Raw genomic sequence first — 23756 nt, 5'->3', positions numbered from 1 at the left:
TTTTATTAACCAGAAAACCACACAGGAGCATTGAAAATCTGCTACAAACAACTCTTCCTATTATTCAAAAATATCTCACACATGTGTGTTGATTTTGTTACTGTACTTTCACCATCACACACAAAGGAATCACACAGCAACTTAAGCCTTCAAAAGCAGGACACCTACACACACACATAGCAGAATCACTGAAGGACAAAAAAGTGTTTCTTGTTTTTCTTTTGATATACTTTAGTGCTTTTCAGACTTTTCCTTATGATGTGGAAGCAGGTATATTAAAAGACTGATTACACATTGATTTATATAATTGATATTCTGTCAGTCTGCAGTATGTTGTTCTTGTGCATTTGATAAAGGGGCTAATAGCAATACTCTGAGAAGAAAGTTCTCAATGTCCTTCTAATATCTGGGTTTGAGGACAGGGGAAGATTGGGGTGTCTAGTTTGGATTTTTTAGGTTGTTTCCTTTTTTACATTAAACTAGTCGATCCCCAGTTGTTCCTCCTCTCCCTTGATCACTCTGGTTTATTAATATTCAAGATTTTGCTGAAAGACATACTGAGGGGAAGTTTTAAAAAAATATTAACACAATTTCCCACCCTTTCAGTGTCTGGAAGCAAAAATCCATCGGTTTCATCAGCGTATGCCTTTGATTTCTTTCCTCACTCAGTCATCTTTTATTGGGATGGAAAAAGACAGGGAAACGTGTTGCCACCTCAAAAAAAGGCAGAGTCGATGCAGGGAAGGTAAAGAGTTTTCCTACACTCTGTTACACTTACAATGGAAGTCCAATGAGGCATGAAAAGTGGCATTTTCCTCAGCTTTCATACACAGTTTTACTCTCCCTTCAACCAAACTGAAAGGTAAAAAAAATTAAGCAATCAACAAGAACCAGAAACAAAGTGTGGAAAGCCACAGGTTTGGTTCTAAATGCAAAGCAGGAAGTCCTATGTTCTAATCCATTAAAAAAAAAAACACCTCATTTTGAAGCCAAAAGAGAAGCTCTATTTCAACAAGTCTCACGAGTAACAACAAAAGAAGAACCTTGTTTTCAGTCAGAGAATTTTCAAGGGTGTTTTTTGTTTGCTCGGCTTGCAGATCACCAATCTGCTATTATAAGAGGTGAAGCAGTTGCTAAAATACCTTCAAAACGTGATGAAGTAACCATATTCAAATTACTCTTCATGCAACAGATTCATACTTCAATTATATCATCATCCCACACAACAAAAACAACTCACCGGTACAGACGGTGGCTCCCTGTCACATGCATTTTGCAGATCGAGCGGGACTACATCTCATTAGAATACTGAAGCTACTTCCACAGAGCTGGCAAAAGCCACCCTCCTCTTTTAGGCTCCAATCCAGCGACTGCTGAAGCCCGGTGGGAGCACTGCAAAGGCTCCACACTGCTATGTGGTTCCCTTGAGCAGCTGGCAGGCAAAAGTCATCTGGAAAGGCACCAGTGCTCCGCCGGTCAGGACGCTGATCCTGCCTCCACCCTCTGCTTTTTAACTTGGTTTTTTGCTCCTCAGTGTCACACAAGTAACACAGAAAGATATGAGATAGATACGATAGGAACCACACTGCTGGGTAGCAGAGAAAAGGTTAGAAAGCAAGAGAAACACTACACACTGTCAACAGTGGTCATAAGAAGCAGGACTGAGATTTTCATCCTGCGTCCTGATGTTAAAGGGCAAACATCGGATGCTTTATACATCAAGAACCACTCAGCTTACAGGCTAAATAATATAACTATGCAATTACTTAATTGTATAATCTGGAAGCAATCCTTCAAACCAGAGGCTGCGCAAAGAGCCTTACATTTTATTTTATCCTAGCTTTCAAAAAGAACCTCTTGCATGTTGTGGCGTATTATTAATGTGTAAAAGCATATACGTTCCACTTCTATTTACGTTCGGACAAAGTCAACATAATATATTTACTTAAAGTAAATATATTCAAGTAGATAGGCTAATGAACTTAGCACTATTTATTGCACAGCACATGCAATTTTCTTAGGCTGCCAAAGCTATCAAACCCCAAAGCTCCTCCAAAAGGTGGCTGGTGAGAAGAGAAGACGAGAGCATATACATTCTTTCCTGTTAGCCTGCAGGAAACCCAAATGGGAGGCAGAAATTTGAAGCCCAACTTCAAGTCTTCTGTTGCACACAGAAGTTCACACTGAGCACAATCAAACCTCGATATATTAACAGGACGACCACAGTACACAAGTGAAAACGTGTACTTTTCAAAACATGAACTAAAAGCGCCCACAGAAATATCGACTACCAACAACCGGCAGAGGACTCTTATCTACTCGTTTTGCTTTTTAAAGTTCCTACTATAGCCTCGTACAGTTTTAAATGTACAAACAGAAAAAAAAAAACCAATGAAAAAACCAACCCAAAAAAAGTCCCCTCAAAAAGTCCCCACCCTACTAAAACATTTCTGGCCCTCGCCACAAAGGTTATCTAAGGGAAGTTTTCAGGATTCATAGTTTTGGCACTATCCAAACCTGAACTTAGAACAATGAAGACACATTACAAACAATAAAAAGTGCTTACCCAGAGCCCTGTGAAGCAACTTGTTTAAACTTAAAATACCTTCTAAATATTTGAGAACAAATTAGGGGGTAAAAAAAAAAAAAGGAAATCATTGATATTTAATATTTTTAATAAAGTGAAATCTAAGACAAACACAGAAGCAATATTACTGCATTGAAGTATTATCTGCAACAGTGCACTAACAAATGCCAATAAAACCTTTGTCTATAAAGAGATTTTACAGTACATACTAGAGTATACCTCAGAGCCCTTAACTAGTTTTTTTTTTTATTTTCTTCTTTAACTTTGGTTAAAGATTCCTCAATAAAGTGCTCTATTACTAAAAACACACTTTCAGTAGACCTATAACACTTTCTGTTAACTATTCTTTCAAATAAGAAGCAAAGGCAGCCCACTGCAAAGAACAGCACCAAAATAACTGCATTTAGCAATGAAATAATACCAGCCTTGCCCTTCAGAAGAAAGCTGCAGTGTAGGAAAAGTAAACAGCTCTTGGAAGCCACTGCTAGAAACATATTAAGATATAACTACCTCTATATGCGGTGTTTATTGGCTTATAAGAAGTAACACCCGTGGCTGAAAGCTTGTAGGGCTGTTGCAGTCCTCACGGATGTTATTTTTCCTCTGTGTGTGGTTTGCTTTGTCCTGTTCTTTTAAACCATGGGAAAAGGAGCTTCGTGCCTACACGGGTGTTTTTATGGATGCATGGTTAATAAATGTTCCTGAAAACCTGACTGTAATAAGCACGCAGTCAGCATTCCAGGGGAGGAGAAAACTGCTCAGTGTAAGATGCGGCAAGCCAAATGCGAACCTACGATGATCTTCATAGTAGACTGTATCATACAAGCGTTACAGTAATTGGAAATTACAAATATAGTCCTTACCCACAGTGGTTTATTTTGCTGTCCTTTAGTCTATAAAAAGGACTAATTCATTTTAGAAGTAAAAAAGGAACTGATGTTGATGTAGTAATTGCTGAGTGTGTAGAAGAAGTGTGATTTACATAGTTAGAAGGTGAAAACAGATGGAGGAAGCATGGCACATGAAGGTCTGCTCTTCTGTTTTTCCTCTTTCAATTCCTAGTTCCTTGTACCAGGCCTGCTCTCTCTTCTCGTGTGCAGGATACATGCCTCTTCCCTTCCATGCCTTCTGAGTAAGCAGGCTGGCCTCTTAATTTATGACAGACTTGCAGTTGCTTTTTAATACCGAATTCTCTTGGACAAGATCTAATTAGTATCTCTAGAAATTGTAGTGATGTCAAACAAACCTTTTTTTTCCCTCATACACAGTCATCTACTACAGCAGTCCTCATCACCTCGTCTCAACTCCAATAGCTCTCTCCTTTGAGCCTTTCCTGATCAGTGAAAGGGTTGTGGCAGTTGTCATAATTTCATGCACAGTCCCCAAGGTCAGACTGCTGGTGGCATTCAGGTACCTACTTTGATTTGCAAAAGCACTGCCATGAGTTAGGAAACTTTGAAAACTAGCCCCATAGTAACCCTGGTCTCCAATTCATCCCTTGTGAAGAGCTTATCAGAGAGAAAGGACTGTAAAATGTCTTGTTTTTCTTGTCAGGCCTTGACTGAAAATGGACTAGGGCACATTCACCCTGGAATGTAGAGCTAATTATTGATGTCCAGAAATGCGTGAGAACCTGACTAAAAGGAAGAACAGTTTAGAGTCACTCCCAGTACCAGTCTCAGGCAAATGAAAGCACTTACAGCAGGAAATGTAGGTAAGGTGACATCAGACATAGACTGCCAATCTTCCCCTTTCCGCCAAGAAGCAGAGACACCTACAAACCCTTGTGATCTACCTTTGAAAAGAACGACCTGTGAGGTTAGAGACCCTATTGATATCGTCTGGTACAAACATCAGAGCTTTTCCACAAATACACTGACTAGCATCACCTACCAGGAAAAATACCGGTCACAGGGGGGCAGCTGTACCCTTGCCTGGGCGCAGAGAAAAATGACACGGTTGAAGACTGGTAAAACTTTTCTGTTTTATTAAAAATTGGCAGTTGCATCCCTCCTTGCTAAGCTTGGCAAATTTCTGTTGTTTGGTTGTGTGGGTTTTTGGGTTGGGTTTTTTTTTTTTCTATTTTCCTGTGCAATAGGATATTTTTGGGTTAGTGAGCTCTGACAGCAAAAACAAGCAGCAACCACAAAGCCATTATCAAGAAAGCAGGCTGAGCAAACAGGGTATCTTTTTGCCATAAATCTTCCTTCCTCAGAATGACAGACCAGGCTTCGGCAATCCTGTCAGCATGCGTGAGGTACAGGAAACGCCTGCCAGAAGCTGATTTTCTCTGGATGTCTGAAACAGACGTGACGATGCAGTGTTTACCAGCCTGCTGCCCCTGCAAGGCTGGATAAGCAATACTAAGGCAAAAGACCTTCAGGCTCATTAGCTCTGCTTAAGCAGAATTGAAGAGAAGCTGTAGTTCCAGATTTCTTCTTAGACTGAAAAGATCCGAATAAGAATTCTTAAGGATAAGGTACCTTATTAGATCTACGAATAGAATTTTAAATGTTTTGAAGTTTACTTGGACTCAGCAACATCCTTGGGAAGGTACCACCTTCCCAAGGTAGACTGATTATTTTAAGCAGCACACACTAATATGGCATGTTCTATTCTATAATTTAGTAAAATATTACTGTAACACAAGTGGAAAAATGTTAGTTTGTTAGTGCCCACTACAGAACTGAAACTTACTACCCACCCTCACCCCCAAGCCTTAGGATGCCTTTCTGGATGATACTGCTTTCTCTCAGTGAAATGCTACAATTCCTGTTTTGTTTTGAGTAACTAATTTCAGCTGGCTGTCTTCTGCCTGGCAGATCATCTTCATTTTCCAGTCCTAGCAACTGCTTGAATGGCTTTGATCCACTCGGTACGCTCTGCGGATGAGGCTGCTTGCAAGTAATAGTGGATTTCATCTGCTGTGATGATTTCAAAGAGGATGTTGTCAACATCATACTTCTTGGCTACAGAGAAGAAATAAGGAAGTTAGCTATGAGAAAATAAAGTCTTGTATTTACAATGTTTCTTTCTTTACACACTGTAAGGGGATGTCCTTCCTTTCTACAGCTGTGCTTGATCAGGCCTTCACAAATAGACTGCAAGACGGGGTCCATGAGATAGGTCTCTCTCTTGGAGAAACAATCCATGAATTGTGCACCTTTCACCTTCAAGAGTCTCTGGTTAATTGATCTCCAATCATGGAAGGATCTGCAATCCTGCAGACAGGTCAAATTCCCCAAACCCTCCTGTGCATTGCCAGCTACAAAACCAAGACGTTTACATTCATGTCACATCCGGAATCTCCGGTTCTTTTCGTATCTGCCAGCATAGCCTACACAGGTGCTGAGATGCCAACAGACTTCCTCAGTGGGTATGATACTCTGCCTCTCCCGTGGAGAGGAGAATGCACGGAGTAAGTGTTTCTTGTTCCTTGCAGCAACGCTTAACCATTGCTGTTCCCACAAGTTCTAGTTTTGTTTGGGGGAGGGAACAGAATGTGAACAGTAATAATCTGTTGGCATAACCATTTCTAATGTAAAGCTTCCATCCCAAATTCATCAACTAAAAAGAGCAAACTCAGCTTACTTCGTCAAAGGCTGCTTATCCTAACACAGGAGTGGTGTCATCCTTTTGACAAGTCTTCTCTAAACAACTGACAAAACATGAGATTCCCTGTTGCTACCTTTACCACAGTATCCTTCTCCAGTAATTAAGACAGCAATAGAGAGACCAGTTACTAGAACAATTACTGAATCATTGCACATAGATTGCTTTTCAGTAAAAAAACACAGGTGATTTCAGACAGATTGAAAGACTGTACCAAAAACTTATCACACAGTTCATTCAATATGGTTCCTTACAGTCTGGCATATCTTCCACCGCTGTCACCACGGAGCCTCTCAAGTGAATTGCTCCTAGCGGTTCTTCCCCCTGGTGAGTACATGAAACCAAAATGAAACGTGACGCTTCTGAAACTGTTTACATGTTAATATCTGGCTAAAACTCCAGAATGGAACCAAAAACATTTGCTGACTTAGTATGTCTCCTGGAAAACCAGGGGATCCTCAGTCTGTGGGTGACATGGAGGGTCGAGGTGTGTGGTAGGGGGAAGAGCTGCAAATAAATAGGAAATTTCTTTTGGGATTGGGAATTCAGGATCTGCAGAGTATTTAGCATGTCCTGAACAAAGGTAGAAGAAGAATATAAGACTTGTGCCAACTGTAACTTTTCTTTTGATGTCACAGTGAATAAAGATTAGTTAGAAAAAGAGTAGATCTTGGAAGTATTCTTACCAAGCAGCAAGAGCAGCTATACCCTTATTTACAACTTGCCCTCTTGTGCACTTTGGGACTGTGACAGTCAAAGAATGGGTGAAGATGCGTATTTGTTGGCGTAAGTTTCAAAGAAGCTGACACACCTCAGCCCTTTGGGAGGGGATGCCAGGAGAGGGAAAGGCAAGCTGGGAATAGAGAGGTCAGAAACCCCTCAGTGTTGATTCTCCAGTGTGTTTAGGCTGCCTCTGCCGAGGGGGCAGGCATGGCATAAAGCCCCTGTAACCCCCAACAGCACCGCTCCTGCAGCAACACAGGATGAAATAAATTCTGTGGGGTGAATCTACCTGAATGCCAGCTTTTGGGGAAAGGTTTTTGCCCATGGTAATGCTCCTTCTTTTCTTAAGGCAGGGTTTGGCCCATTAGAATTACACAAGGAATGGAACGCCATGGCTCAGCCTGACACAGAAAATACCTCAGTTATAAACTGCAAAATGACTGCATTGTGCTCATTTGCACTTACGACCTAGTTCATTTTAATCAAGTGAGAGCACACATTAATTCTAGTTAATCACAGATAAAGAGGTGAGAGCAGCCCAGTTCAGTGTTACCTGTTCCCAGGTAACTTGCCACCCTGAGCTGGCAGCCCCAGAAACCATCCTTCACTCTGTTTTTCCAGAGGATGGCTAGGCCGTGTGAGCACAAACAGCCCCACTGTCCTGCTTGGTCTTCCCTGTCACACATTCCTATGCAAATACTCCATTCAGATATTTCTACAAGGCGTTGGTTTTAAAACAAACAGGGAAATAAACTGAATGTCTCTTACTCCAGCAGGATCATAGTAGTGAAGATATGCAGGGTCGTCTCTCAAAACAAACTTTCTCACTTTCCAGTTCTTCCTCCGATGTCCCTAGGAAAATTCAAAACCAGGAGTGTCGTGAACTGCTTTGCCTGCAAGTGCTTACAGTCAGCTTACCCACACATGAGAGAACAGGCAAATAAAAAAGGGGAAAAGCTGAATATTTTGGACAGGAAATATTTACTGCAGTAGGACTTGAACCTGGCCTTTCTGCATCTCACTGTTTTGCACAACAGCCGGGCTACCACACTGGTTTCTCTTTCTCTTTTTTGTACAATGCAGAACAGCTTCAACATGGGACATTCCCCTAAACACATCTCATAGACTGGTAGCTATGACATTCACGTGAGGTCTGCGAGAACTGGGCTTAAATGCTTGCCAGAAAACATGGCTGCGGAATGTCTTGCAGGAGGGACCTTGAACTATTGGCAACAATGAGCCAAAGGTTCTTCTCTCCCTGCAAAGACAACAACAATGGCTTATCTGGCTCAAACACCCTGGAGAGGGTTCATGACTGAGAAGATCAAGCAGAAATAACACCACCTTCCGATATGGATGTAGATGCCTCATTGCCTGTTTTCAAGACTGAAATGATGGGTGGGGAAAATCTAGGTCTGCTGAAAGTATTCTCAGCAGAAGCAGTGACACTTCCAAACGATGATCCACAACTCACTGAGGGTGACCCAATCCAGACTAACACTGCTGGAAGACTGTCATGAATCACTTCCTCTCTGCATTTCAAAATATTAGTTTCTCAATTAGCTACACTGTTTGTAAGGAAGCTCTTACTAACTAGGAAGATATGAACGTGACAGTGTAAAAGCAAAGACGCGTATCTAATTTCTTCCATTGGTTTTGAGTAATCTGACTAAGCAAGAGAAATACAGGTGAGTACCACCAAAAAGTTCTTAGGCTCCCAAGGAATATTTTAACAATGGAGGTTCAGACTTGATATTAAGAAACATTTCTTTACAGAGTGGGTGGTCAAACACCAGAACAGGCTTCCTAGAGAGGTGATCAATGGAAAGTAAGGATCTTAGCATGACGTTCACCATATTGCTTAAAGTTTTGCTGGAAAGGAAGGTATACAGTTATCTGTCATCTTACAGATGGGACAGGATCAAACGTTAATGACTGAAAAGACTCCTTTGCTCAGGTATGCCAAAAGAGCCTGTGAAAACTGGGAACTGAATCCAGTTGTGTCCAGAGGGACACTGGATTGGCAGCCTTTCTATCTGAGTTCAGTTCTGCATTGTACCAGTGACTTGTCACACTCCTGCTTTAGCACTCTTTAAAAATTAAACCTCTAAACTGTCTTATTTCATAGTAAGAGCAATAAACCTTGCAACGTTGGGCAAAAGCCCTGCTGCCATGCTACAGCAAGCTTTCTTTGTGCAAAGACAAGAGGGACAGAGATGAAACCTGTCAGGTGTGGAGATGGCATAGGCTAGTTTCTCTCTTCTCTAAAGCTTCTAGGTGTAAAAGAGTAATCTTGGATGCATGCAACATCATCTCAGTGACAGGATGGAACACGTGCAATACTGACCTGTTTCAGCAAACATCCTTGTTTGACTACTATGCCTCTGAATTCTTCTTTCAGGACCACATCATCATCACTAGAATTTCCCTCGCAGAAAAACCCACTGTCTGGCTGCATGACCACAAGAGAAAATTCAGAAGTTACACAGCTGCTGCATGTTTATGTACACATACAAATCTGGCTTCTCTTTGGCTTCCCCTCCACCCTGATTTTGCCACCCCAAAAAAAAAAAATCAACCCTTTTACTGGAAAAATCTCCCAGTGAAGTTAAGGAGCTCTCCAAGTCCCCATGGAAGCATTTCAGAGGGAGGTAGGACAACACCAATGGGTCCCAGGGCATCCGAAGAGAGCTGGAGCATCTGCGTATACGTCAGTGCCTCCACTCTCCGTGACTCTTGGTGTCACATTTCCTCCATGATGGACAGGCTGCCTCAATCCCGTGATGTCACACGTTTTTAAATGCACAGACAGCAGTTCATATGAAGCAATGCCAGCACAGCCAGTACACTCCAGGCTGGCCATCCCTGCACCCAACACACCCTTCCTCTTCCTCCATCCGTTACAACCATCTTCTCCAACAACAAAAAGCGCCCCTAGTTTCTGAAATTTGCAAATTTCTACAGCTGTGACGTTGTGATGTGTGCGCTGAGCACAGGCTGTCTCAGGATCCATGCATCACATCCGTTCCACACCAGATACATTGCGATGCCGCTTACTGAAACCTTATACTGTTCAAATGACGTAAATGTAGGTAAGCATTCGTACGGCTTAGAGTAAACTTCTGTGCTGCCTACTTGTATGATAGCAAGTCAGACATTGACCTGCTGTGACCTCCTCACACCACTTTGGTATTGAATCAAACTAGAAACAAGCTGAAAGCAAGCAGAGCAAGGAGAAGCGTCCCAGGTAGCCAGGAACTGTGATGGCCACAAGGCTGTCTTCACCAGCAGCGTCTCTGCTTCCATTGCTGCACAGATAAAGTCTCCCTACCAGAGACACATTCTAGGAAAACAAATGAAGTAATGAAAGATTCATTTTGCTGAAGTCAAGGGATTCTGTGTGGTAAATATAAACGGAATTATAATATTTAAGCATTTTACTTGACAGAAGGCATACTTTTTTGTTAGCACAAGATCCTAAGCCAAACAACTTTAAAACAGCAATTGACTGTGATTGTGATATCGCAAGTTCTTCAAATCAATCTAAAGGATATGAAGCAATAAACTGAAAAGGTTGGGTAAACTACCCAGGACAGGTGTTTTGGGGGATACTAAAAACTTTTGCTTCTCCACTCACAGGCAAGTTGCATGTGTGTGTCAAATTTGATGGCTCCGCACAAAAATGGGTTTGTAGCTTGTGCCACTCTGAGAAGCCCCATGATAATGAATTACTCTCTTCCCTTCCACTGAATCATCAGGGGAACTGATGGCTGAATTCTGGTCACTGATGAAATTACCAGGAACAAAGTCTAAGTTAAAAAGAACCCAGCTTGATCTCAGCACTCACTTAACACTTAGAAGGGTGCCAGAAAAAAAAAAAGTCCTGCTTACAAATATTAAAGTGAGACAGTTCATTCTGAGTATCACATAGAGAAAGACGATTAACATGGATCTCTCCGTTTCTGTACAATCTTTCCTCCAGGACTTAAGAAACCCAACAAGAAGGCTGAGAAAAGCAGAGCATCAGTAAGTTTGAGACAGAAAAAAAAAAACAGAATACAAGGCTTACGAAGTAATAGAAGGCATCACTGAGATCTAAGAAGGGGGTGTCCGACAGTCCCTCGGCAGCAGCCTTGGATGTATCCCCTGCGGGCTGTAGGTAGCCTTCACTCAAGAGGGAAGAGGCAAGCATGAGACCTTCTTTGCGATTTCGGATGGAGTTGCTAGACACCAGCCAGTCAATCACACAGGAGCCTGGTTACAAAGGAACAAATAATATCAGCCACAACCCAAGACAAAAACAAAGAAACCTAAAAATACACAGGTGACAAGCCTACTCCCTCTATGCAGCAATATCCTGAAAGATGTTCTTAGTGACAACGCTGAGAGCTAATGTGGAAAGGTGCCAAGGTCATCCAGTGAGGTACAGCAGATCTGACCGATGGCAGGGGCCAGTACAACTCTTCAATGCTGTACTGAGGGAGAAGAGAGCTTGGAGGGGATGCAGGGCTGAGCTGGGAAGCCTCAGGGACAGGGACTAGGGAAGTACGAAGGACAGCCAAGCCTGAGAAAGCAGTCTTCCAGGCTGCTACGTTACATACACAGTGCTGTCAAAAGAGGGTGACTTTCGACTCTAGCACCCACAGATTTGACTTGCAGCAGGACAGGAATGACAATGTGTGACAGTTTGTTGATGAAAAATTCAGAAAGGAATAATTCTTCTGGAGTTAAGTGTTTCAGCAACTTCCTACAAAAATCTACTTCAATCTTTCTGGCACTGGTTAAATTTCTTCCTCCTCTCTTGCTTACCATGGCCATAAACGAACACTTTTTCAAGCTTCATCCTTTGAGCACCTCCTGTGTTGGTCAAGAAGATATATGCCAGGTTTTCTTTTCAAACTTCTCTGCGCTCTACAGAGCTTAGAGCTGTTTTATCCATCTTTAGCCTCTCAGCCCTGTGCTCCCTTTATTGTATGGAAAAGAGGAACAAGAGCTCCATACCTGTAAAGCAGTGATTGAACACTTTCTTATCTTTTTCCAGCTTCAACTCCTTTATTCCCTTTTCAGGATCTTTCATTGAGAGATACAAAGCACTGTGAATACAAAGAACCACAGAAACTGTTAGCAAATAACAAGCTTTAGCCAGTTCGTACAATAATATCATATATTCACAGAATGGTTAGAGTTGGAAGGGACCTTGAAGATCATCTAGTTCCAACCCTCCTGCCATGGGCAGGGACACCTTCCACTAGACCAGGTTGCCCAAGGCCACGTCCAGCCTGGCCTTGAACACCTCCAGGGATGGAGCAGACAACTTCTCCAGGCAACCTGAGCCAGTGTCTCACCACTGAAAGAATGTCTTCCTAATATCTAATCTAAACCTCCCCGCTTTCAGTTTAAAGCTGTTACCCCTCGCCCTATTGCTACACTCCCTCCCCATCTCTCCTGTAGGCCCCCTTTAGGTACTGGAAGGGGCTATAAGGTCTCCTTGGAGCCGTCTCTTCTCCAGGCTGAACAACCCCAACTCTCTCAGCCTTGTCTTCACAGGAGAGGTGCTCCAGCCCTCTGATCACCCTTCATGGCCTCCTCTGGACTCGCTCCAATAGCTCCATGTACTTCTTATATTGGGGGCCCCAGATCTAAACGCAGTACTCCAGGTGGCTTCTCATTGTCATTCACATGTTTCTTCATGTTTGCTGGCATATTGATCTCCGCAGAGCTATAGCAAGGTTTAGTTTAATCTCCTGAAAAATTTACGTTACAAAGCCTGGAGGCCTCACTACATCACTGTCACAGCTGTGGGAGCAGAGAGGGGAGTGCACTGATGACTCACCACACCCCCATATTTTGAGAATGGAAAAACTTGTGGTGACTGTAGTGTGAAGAGAGGAACACCCACTGCTGAGGCACCTTCCCAGGGCCCCACAGCCTTGGTGCCGATAGGGGAGCTCGCTGCTTTGCTATGTTCCTCCAAAGGTCCTTGGCTGAGCAGAAAACCTGTCGCTGCAACATCTCCAAAGCCTGCACGCTCTCAGAGGCCCTGAGTAACCTCAGTGACCCTGGTGTGACTTCCTTCCTCCCACCCCCACTTTCACTTGCTCAGAACTCTAATTCCTTGGAGCTCTGGAACGACAAGAAGGACAAATATTAAATGTCACAGGCTAAGATCTTTGGCCTTTTAGTCAGGGTGATCCTCTGCTGAAGCCTGTGAAGTCAGATTTAGTTGGATCTTGGCCCTGTGCAGTTTTACTGTCCTCTAAGGAGCACTGCAGGCTCATTTGTATCTTGGTATTTACTGCTCAGAGGCAAAAAATAAGTTGTCCTCAATTTTTTAAAGTACTGACAAACAGATGGCTGCCTGTGTGTGCCCTCTTCTTCTCCCTTTGCCAGTTCCAAGTTCTCCTGCAGGCACCACTCTCCCCTCAATATCCAAAACTAGGCTAACATCAGCATTTCTCTGGAGAGCAAACAAAAGGTTTAAAATATTTTTGCAATAAGTTATATATTGTATAAAAATGCCTCTTCTGAAAGAATCCCACTTTGGTCGGGGTCTTCTTTTGCACCGCAGTGTGCTCAGAAATCCCCTTATCAGCAAAATCCTTGGATAAATAAGCATGTTTTGGTAAAAGACGATGTATTAAAAATGATCATCTCAGTTCCAGTTGTTAGCTTATTTCTGCCACATTGTGCGCTCTGAAACTGTTAGTCATGCAGAAAGGACTCTGAGGAAAACCACAGAGGTGGCACAGACAGACGTACTCATAGTTCTTCCAGACTGAGGTTACATATCTGGCTCACTGCCTGCGAATGGAAGTAAACGGGGGAGCAGAACTATGAGAACAAACCTCAGGTTGATTGTTTCAGGCAGTCTGATAGACTTTCTTGTGGATTTTCTGGCAAACCTTTGTCCTCCATCTATGCAATGAATTGCTTTCTTTATATCCCGGACCCAAGCATCTCTCTCCTCCAGGTAGGCAGCTTGAAAAAAGTGGTCCTGCTGCTTGGCTGCAGTGAGCTTGAAGACGAACTGGAATGATAAATGAGTTTTTTTCAGAAGTTACTTTGGTGTAGCCAGTTGGGCACAATTAACCTAAAACCACCACGACAGCCTACCTGTGCCTAACAGACTATGGGAAGTGCCTTAGAGCCACAGTTGAACTAAAAGAACTCTGAAGAAAAACATGAACAGGCAGTGCAGGTAACTGACTCCTTTTGTTATTCCCCTGTGAGCGATCCTGATGCTGTCAGTAGAGCTAAAGTGAGCAGCACTGATATAGCTGCTGATTTTAACTTTTGCTGGGAAGTTCAACACAGCTGAAAGGCCCTGTGAGCTTACAGTGGGTGTAAATTTGTCTTAATGTTTGGAGATGTGGCCAGTCTGAAGGAGGTTAAAAAAAAACAAACCAAAACCCACATCATGTTGCTCAGCTACTGATTCACAAGGGGAGAAAAGGTCACAGTCACACTGGAGAGTAGCTGAACACATTTGCAGCCAAGCCAGCCTCTAAGGGCTTGGTAGGGAGATGATACATCCAACCCTTGGCTACACCTTATGAGCACTACCTATCTAAACATACTATCAACAATGGAAAGACTGTATTTCCCAAAAATTAGAAAAGCTCTTTTAAAGGTAGTTCTAAGCAGAAAAAAAATAGCACCAACCTGAAAAAAACAAACAAACAAACAAACAACTCACAAAGTTCAAACTGTTTGATTTCGGTTTTATCCAGTGATCTTTTGGATGGAAAATCTGGATCTAATTACTCAGGCAAGAGGGTTTCTACTTCCTCTAAAATAGAGTTCCCCATAAGTGGAACTGTAATTTGTTCCATAGTTGTATTAGAAGAAATACAACAGGTTCTGACTCAGCAGGCATCTAAAAATGACAGGCTAACCAGCAAGCAGACAGCATGGCTTTATGAGGGCAAGTAAAGCAGAGACCATCATCAAAGAGCAGAGTGATGAATCTATAGCAACAAAATCAAAACGCTGAATGAGTCTGCTGAAGCCCACATTTGTAAACGGCACATTTCTGAACATCCCTAATATGCATCTTTCAGATTGCTGCCAATGGGAAAAATTCTGACACCCTGCAATTGTGCGGAAGTCCCACTGACTTTCATGGAAGACAGATTTCAAACTCGCAAAGCAGTGGGTCCTCAAAAATCCGTTTCAGACAGAAAAATAACTATTTCTTATCTGATACTGTTCATATTTCCCGCAACACCCACCCTTCCGATTATGCAGTAAAAAGCTACGTCCTGAAAATCAATGTACGGTGCCTGTGAAAAGCAGACAGTTCTCTCCAAGTTCCAATATCTGTGAGTCATGCTAACACACCAGACTAACAGAACGAAACAGCAAAGCATTAAAGCAACCTTTTACCAAAGGAAAAAAATCAGCTTTCTCAAAGTCAAAGAGCTGAAAAGCAACATACAGTGAAATGCTAAGGAGCAGATTTCATTTCCAGTACACAGAGCAGACTGGCAAAGGTCTTTCTCTTAACTTTAGCTTTTAGAAAGCTAGGCCACTAAACTGGACATTCAAACCTCCTCTGAAATTGGTGAAGACATTGAGTCTCCAATCCTAGAATTGACCAAGTCTCCCTCAGATGATGTGTGTCTGTGCTTTTGAGAAAATTAGACCATTAGACTGAACTAAACACCAACATTTTAGATACTTTAAGTTAGGACAAATTAATCTGACCATGAGCAAACATACATGAGACCATTATCGACAGAAAAGCCATGGGGAAAACAGAGAAAGCACAAGTATAGCAGAATTAACATCACATTAAACAATGATCAAACTTCAGATGAAGAACAGTGAATAGCGGTGAATGCATTTTGAAATAAAATCTTGAAATATACAGTTGCAGCCTCTTCTGAACAAGCAATATCTCTGTTTAGCAAAATCAGGATTGTTTTCTTTCCCCTCAGCACCTGCTTTTTGCAACTGCCTTAGTAAACAAAAAAGTTGGTGATGTGCCTGAGGTTTCAAGCTAGGCCCTGATGCAGATACACAGCTGATTCAAAAAGCTGAAATCTAACCCAGATGAATATACAAGTCTGCTCATGGCTCAATAGTCCAGGCTCCAAACTGGGCGCAAGTGAGTGAGAACGGACTTAAAACTGGCCTAATGAGAATTATCCCACTTTTCACCCTACAGAACTCCTGTCCTAAAAATACTCTTTCATTTCTACCCATATGAAGTAAACGTATGCGAACCACTAAGAACCAGAGTAATTCCCATAAGAGGAAGAACTGTATGTTTTGGCACAATGAGAAGGCAGGATGGAATGCAGAGGCTTTGGATTGAGCAGTATAGTAAAGCAGTAAAATGTAAGACACAAAAATCAAGATACTACATTTTCAACAAATACATGTAGAAATTTAGGTTTAATCATACTGGGCAGTAACTACTTGTAAGAAAAATCCCAGTGATGGTGTTGCTTATATAGATGAGCATGTTGTAGTTTTGACTATTTGAACAGTGCAAATTTTAAGAGAAAAATACTCCGAGCTGTTGGGCTATGGACTTGCAGAACGATCTCACCAACTCAACACGGAGGATCTGCTCCAACACCTGCTAAAGTCATTTGGCTCACTTCCACTGACTTCAGCAAACTCTGCATCAGATCTCACTTATGAAAAGGTGTTTTGGGTGCCTCAACTCCAGAGCTGAGATCCTTCCTTTTTCCTCTGTTCTACCTCAGAAAAGGCCCCAGCAACTAAAATGAAATATAATGTAAAAATCATTATGTAAACTCATAATGTAAAATGAAGCATAATGTAAAATTTGACCCTCAAAGACTTCATCACCCTTTGACACAGATGCAGTGCATCTTCTACAAACTAGTCCACCCTCAAGCAACCCTTTGGGCAGGTGAGGATGTGTCTCACTCTGCCTTCAGCAGACATCAGATACTTAAGACCTCTCTGCCTATTTTGTAGAATGCACATACACTACTAAACTATCTTTTCATTATTGTTGAATGTGTTACTGTTATTGACATTTCCAAGCAACTACTATAGACTAATACTGATGTCAGTGCCTCTGTGGGAGTTAAAAAACCAAAACACAGAAAAACAAACAAACAAAAAACCCCACAAAACTGTTTGGAAATGAATGCTTTGTGAGAAAATCTTTATTTCTACTATTATAACGTAGGATCTGTGATACTCTTGAACATAGTATCCTTCTCCCCATGCATTATACCCCATGTATGGAGTAAGAAGTGCTGTGCTGAGGCTTGTTAATTAGATAATGTAGAAACATGGCTTCAAATCAGCAGAATTAGAATCACAGAATGGTTAGAGTTGGAAGGGACCTTAAAGACCACCTAGTTCCAACCCCCCTGCCACGGGCGAGGACACCTCCCACCAGCCCAGGTTGCTCAAAGCCCCATCCAACCTGGCCTTGAACACCTCCAGGGATGAGGCAACCACTTCTCTGGGCAACCTGCGCCAGGGTCTCACCACCCTCATTGTGAAAAATTTCTTCCTAATATCTATTCTAAACCTACCCTCTTCCAGTTTGAAACCATTAGCCCTCATCCTATGACTACACGCCCTTGTAAAAAGTCCCTCTCCAGCTTTCTTGCAGGCACCCTTGTGTGCAGATATACGTACTTTCTGTTCCTTTATTTGGTTATTTGATGTTCCTGCTCTGTGCTCTAGTCCCTAGACATAATTATGCTTCACTTACTATTCATGGTTTGCAAAAGATGTAAAGTCGAGTTCTGTAACAAAGAGCTCCCAGCCAGCGCCCAGGCAATGCACCGACACACAGCCACGCTGGCTGAAGCAGAAGGTCAGCTCCAGAGCTGCAGGGGTTAAGCAGTAAGGTTTGCCCAGCCATGCCCGAGGGTGGCTCCGGCAGGAGCTGTTGGCAATAAGGAAGAGTAAATGGGTTTGACCAGCACTCAGTGTCACACCCTTCTGAATCAGTTGGACAATTGCCCTTGCCAGCTCAGGGATCAAAAAACCTACGGTGGGCTGGGGTGGGAGTGCATGACCATGCAATTCTCCTTCCAGGCATGATAATACGGTCTCCTTCTGCGGTCAACTCCCAGTAACTAGAAAGAGCTAGGAAGCCCAGGGAGCTCTTGATGATCCCGCTCTGCGAGGGATTTCCAAGGTAAAGGCCTTGTTAAACTTGCTGTTCGCAGGAGGAGCAGCCATCTACAACTTCTTTGACTCAGCACAGGATTAACAGCAATCTTTATTCTCTGCCCCATCCTTTTATTGTTCTGCCTCAAAGACAGCTTTTAAGTTAAGAGCCCCTTTTTGTTAACAGACATAAGTTTAACAAGACTCCATAAGAATCAACTTTTTTTTTTCCCATATGAATATGGTGTCTGCACAAAGAAGAAAAAAATAAAATTAAAAGAAAGAAGTAGAAGAAAGAACAGAAAAATGGAAGGAAAAAGGAAAGCCAGCAGATCCAAACCTGACACCGGGGACCCTGACTCCACTTGCCACAAAACCTAAGGGCAGGTATAATTCTCCTCACTTTACTCCCATGAGAAAGTGAAGCTTGCTGTCTCATGCATTTTCTCACACTTTCTTTCTATTTTCTAATGCTCTCAGAGACTTCTATATTTAGTCAGGCACCCTTGCAGTAAATTTCTTTAAACCGTAATTGGATAATCTTCCATATTCCTCGAGTATAATGCCTATTTGATGAAACTGAGTTGCTGAAATAACAAATGACTGCCTAAAGGTATGATTCTTTGCTCGTACTAGAAATCCTCTTACCAACAACTATTTTTCAGGAACCCTATAACAAGATATGTATGCTTGAACATATGTATCTTCCTGTATCTTACTTTCTGTCAAATGAGACTCTGAATTTGTGAACATAGCGATCTGTGTGTTTCACTGGGAATTGGGACCTCAGTCTGTGCGCTTGCTACCCTCAACCTTAGAGATGCCAAATGCGTAGGCAACACTTGAACTACTTTCTCTCACTCAGTTTTGGCTTTTGCTCTCTGAGTGTAGACGTGACTCTTAGTCACTTGCAAAAGCCCTACGTGTAACAATGCAGGGTGTGATTAACACAGATTGCATGAATGTGCAGTGTGTGGGGTCGGGTAGTTACCAAATAGTAGTAAGAAGTTTGGAATGACAGCATTACTTGGGCATTTGTGTCACAGCCTTTATCTCCTTCCTGTCTCAGCAAGCCAGTTATTGCTCTTTGACAATGAACTGATGCTTCCACTGTTCATGAAATAGTTTCCCACATCTTTATTCTAGATTTATATTTACTACAGGAGTTGCGCCATTCAGCTGCTACGCCTCTTCACAACAATGTAATTTGGCTCTGCTCTCTGACAGATTCAGAGATTTTTTTTTAAAAAAAAAAAAAAAAAGAACTTTCTGAATTGCTTCTCTTGAAGGATCCTGAATTTTTCCTGAGCAGTCACACCTTTCAAACACTACAAAAGTCCAAGCCTGCTCGTGACCTTTTAAGACAAGTGAGAGTCGCCATTTGGATAAGTGTAAGGAATTTGTAACCAACACCCTTGTGCCCCTGCAGTGCCTCCAGGAGTATAGGTATGCTGTCAATCATTGTTATAAAAAAAGTACTTACCATTCTTTTGCCAAAATCCTGGCATGGGCTGTGAATAGAGCTTCCTTTTAGTGGCACCATCCCTTTGGGGCTGCTGTCAGCCTTCCTCTTGTAGAATTCGATTCCATCTTCTAAGAGCACGACCCACATCGGCTTCCAGGTATTAAACATGCTGCCCTGCATCAATAAATCACTGTGTATATTATGTTCAATAAATCATTTTTTACATTATATCCACTGAAGATATGACCTTCCAGGGAGTGTCTGACTGATGTTAACATACCTATAATTAGTGTCTCAAGGGGAACGTACCACAACCGCACCCATCCTCAAAATTTCTGGATGTGAACTGGCACATTATGACTGTTTCATTAACTTGGGCATCCTGTGCTGTATTTAGGACTTGATGCTACAATACAGTCAGTCATTGAAGCTTGTCTGTCTGATAAGAAAACGCACATCTCAGAGGACTTCTAGACATATAAGAACAAACTGTAAGAGTAACGAACGGTTTAAGGGCCTGAGGCTGTGTATCTCCATCTGCTGTGGTGAGGAATTGAGGTGCTTCGTTTCATCTTTTCAAGCTTTTACTTCCTATTCTGGAAACACAGATGTTAGATGCAAGAAACACAGAGGTAAAGACATGTCTGAATCCTACATATAGTGAAACACACAGCAAAACTCTCAGGGACTCAAAGAGGAACGACCTATTTCTCTGTGTTGAGCACAATTAACCTCTAGAATTACTACAACTGTGGCACTCTAGCTAGATGATCTCTCTGGTTCTGCCTGCAACCAGCTTCAAAAGTGGTCACAATCCCAGACACCCAAGTGACATACTGCTCCGCCAAAGGAACATTTAGATATGCTGAATGCCACCAGTTCCTCTGAAGAGTTACCAAAGCACAACCAACATTTGTGGGCCCCAAATCAGAAGCCATTCTTCAAAAATATTAGCTTCCCTTGCTCTTTCTGTTACAAAGAGAGACCTAAATTTATCCTCCCCCTGCCTAGAGCTCCATCCACAGCATCCTTGTCGTGCTCAGACCATGGTGGCTGAGCGGTGATAAAGCTGCAGACAGAAACCAGGCAGCCACCGTTGCGCTGTGCAAATGGCTTGGTTTGATCTGTTAAACCCGAGAGCTGGGCAGAGTTCATTACATTTGCATTTTATATTTCTGCAGAAGTGAATGGGACAGAATTTAACTGTCTTTTTTTTTTTTTTTTTTTTTTTTCTTTAGGATGCCCTGAATGAACCCTTTGTCCATCATATCCTTTTTGGCTGCCCTACCCTACTCCAAATCAGTTCAGTTACAGGGTGGGGAGGGAAAACTGTCAGCTGAGATCTTATTAAGAACAGGACCTGCTCCCAGACTCTGCAGACCTCACTGGAAGCTGAAGGTGCTCCACAAATGAACACTACCTTCCAAAGAGAAGTCACTGCCCTGGGGGTTCTCTGGAAACCCAGCTAAACAGGGAACTACAAAAAGAGTCTCATCTGTGTACCACATATGGGTTGACTGCTATTTTTCTTCTGAATTTTTTTTTTTTAAATAAGCCATAAGAATTTACCGTTTTTTGAGAGCCCAAAATTATCCACCGGTTGATTTTCTGCTAAGAAATCAATTAAGATGATAAGCCAAGACAAGAGCTGTTGCAATTTCCTTTTTTTCTGTGGGCTTACCACAGGTTACAATATTTCTGGTCATAAACAGACAAGTCCAGTACTTCCTGAAGATCAGACAATGACACGCTCTGCCAATGGAAGCCACTGCACAGCAGTGTTAGACTGGCAGTATCAAATCCACACCATCAGCAAACCCAAACACAGTCACATTGTTCTCACCTAAAACTTCTCACGAAAGACAACCAAGCTGGATGCTGGATTTGGTTTTCCTGGACTAAAAATACAATTGTCACACCTGCTCCTAAGACTGCAGATACAGCCGACTGTTCCTGGAATTGCTCTCTGAAATCATTAGCCACTTTAAAAACGCACACAACTTCCCTGTGGTAGAACAACTTATTTTTTTAAAAAAAACTGCAGCACTACAAGACTAGAAAATTAGCTGTTTCTTATGCTCAGAAGGTGACACAAGGTCCCCAAAATATACAAACAGAGGTTTAAGGTGACCTAAATCAACACTGAAGCCTGAACCTACATTTACCGGAGGTCACATTGTCCCAGCTAAAGCACTGATCCCCAAGCACAGCACTGTTCCCCAGCCTGATGTAAACATCAAGAGGAGAAAGTCAGTGACAAATGGCCTTCGCTCTCTGCAAAGAGAGCTGTGGCTGCATGGATGACTCCTTTGGGAGGTCAAATCCTTGGTTTCACTTTACAAGCGTAAAGAAGAAGAGGAGAGTACATAATTAGCAGGTAAGGTTAATCAGGAACATGCTCATCCTAGCTGGAAGCTCTGGTTATGGAGTTCACAGCAGCCTCACTGATATATCTAACAGCTGGTACCAGTCTGGTCTGTATCTTCTGCTCTTTTTGCCCTCAAGCCCTTCCTCTGGCACACTGCTGCTCCTCACCACCAGCATAAGATCACTTCTGCAAGGACAGAGCCACCTACGAGGCCAGCTGTTCTAGGAAATTGGCACAATTTCCACTTCCCTGTTGCCATTGCAATAGCACCCAGCAGCAACTTTAGTAGTACCTGCACAGAGAGAATTTTTGGGGACCCAGCACCCACAGGAATGTGAGGGACTGACACTGGCACATCTGTATGCATCTTTTCCCCAGCATACCAAGCCAGGCACGCAGTTTGGGATTGTCCCAGTGTCTAAGTTTCCAGCCATTCTTCTGCCACAGAGGAATACAGATTGTGAGCCACTTGCTCTGCCTATCAGGCCATTGGAACTAGAGATGTGCAACCTGCACAGCACAAATTCGGCGCTCTCCTTCCTCATGACAGCATCACTGCAGATTTATGATTACTTTATGAATTTACTTTCTTTCAGTGTCAGTGGAAATAAGACTGAGGAGTCGCCTCTTCACAACACTGGTGCCAGATTAGAGATCCCTCCAGCCAGCTGTTCTGATGAGTGCAATTCTCGTTTTGCTGAGCAGAGACACCACAGGAGCAAGCTCCAAGACTGACACTTGTTTAGTTTGACTTCTTTAAGCCAGACTGATCTCATTAAGGATTTAAATAAAAGTCAAGGCCGTATCCTATGGGCTCTACCACAAAAGATTCCAGAGCTGCTGTGGGGCAGCAACTGCATTCCCAAAGAAGGGAAGTGCCCGTGGCCCCACACACTGTCTCTAGCCCAAGGTGATTTGACCTCTGTCATCTCACTATGCTTCCTTGATGTTTAGCTCAGTGATTAAGTACTATCGAGTAGGTTGTGGCCATTCCAAGCTGCTACCTGTTTTGCCAAGCCTCCACTACGGGCATTAGGCTACTTAATAAAAATACAAATCGTTTGGTCCAAAGGTACATCTGAGATATGTGCAAAATGCCTTACATAGTATTCTGACAAGATATAACGCTAGCAAGTACCTCTAGAATTACTAACACCACATTGTTTTACTGCTCAAGGAACTCTGGTTGCCTTTTCTTTTTGGAAAAAATTATCCTTTTTTGAATAACTGAAACCAAAGTATGTTGCCCTACACCTCCGCAACCTGTTCAGAGTTAGCTGCCTCCTCCACTCAGTCCAAAACTGCCCACTTACCTTCTTAACCAAGTAGCCCTCCCTTATGCGCATCGGTTCTCGTTCCATGTCTCAGGCAATCCTGCTCTTGGGTCTATCAGCGCTGGCAGTTAAGTTCCTCTGGCAGCAAAGTCTGTGGAATGGCGTTTTTACAGTACAGCTGTGTCACTTTCACAAGTTCCTCTGCCTGCTAATCACATGAAAACAAGCCTATTTCCTCTTACAGAGTGAGAGATAGGGAAATGCAGAAGCACGTGTATATTTATAGTTTGCCTCTGACAGAACAGGCAACAACCTGACACAGTGCTCAACTGTATCAAATATGGCCAGCCTTGACGACAGAGTCCTGGGAAATTAAATAAGCATTTTAGTGCCTAATCCCAAGGAATCAGGCCCGCTCCGCAAATACGTGAACTCTAGCAAAACAACAAACAGGGTGGCATACTGTGCTGCTGCTTGGTGCGTGCCAAAAGGATCTGAGAGACAGGTTTCCAACTCACCAGTTCTGTCACTGCCTCGCTTCATCCCATTTTCCAAGTCGAGTCCCAGTGGGTGAGCATGTGGGGTCTGGCAGTGAGCTGGAGGGCCCTCGCTTGG

At 42.7% G+C, this 23756-nt stretch overlaps 1 protein-coding gene across 1 annotated transcript; it reads right to left on the bottom strand.

Annotated features, from left to right (window-relative positions):
* Window positions 1-5300: 5300 nt before the first annotated feature.
* PLEK (pleckstrin) lies at window positions 5301-23283 on the bottom strand. The gene is made up of 9 exons (XM_009883928.1): window positions 23181-23283; window positions 19518-19673; window positions 13768-13949; window positions 11924-12015; window positions 10992-11176; window positions 9270-9374; window positions 7691-7774; window positions 6454-6523; window positions 5301-5556 (listed from the first exon to the last, which is right to left on the bottom strand). The coding sequence occupies exons 1-9, from the start codon at window positions 23226-23228 to the stop codon at window positions 5417-5419; spliced, it is 1062 nt and encodes a 353-aa protein (XP_009882230.1). The 5' UTR covers window positions 23229-23283; the 3' UTR covers window positions 5301-5416.
* Between the last annotated feature and the right edge of the window lie 473 nt (window positions 23284-23756).

This window comes from Charadrius vociferus, unplaced genomic scaffold (genome assembly GCF_000708025.1).
Source record: "Charadrius vociferus isolate BGI_N301 unplaced genomic scaffold, ASM70802v2 scaffold1064, whole genome shotgun sequence".
In the NCBI taxonomy this organism is placed as follows: Eukaryota; Metazoa; Chordata; class Aves; order Charadriiformes; family Charadriidae; genus Charadrius; species Charadrius vociferus.
Note: the sequence above shows the minus strand (reverse complement) of the source record. Positions and strands in the feature narration are given on the sequence as shown.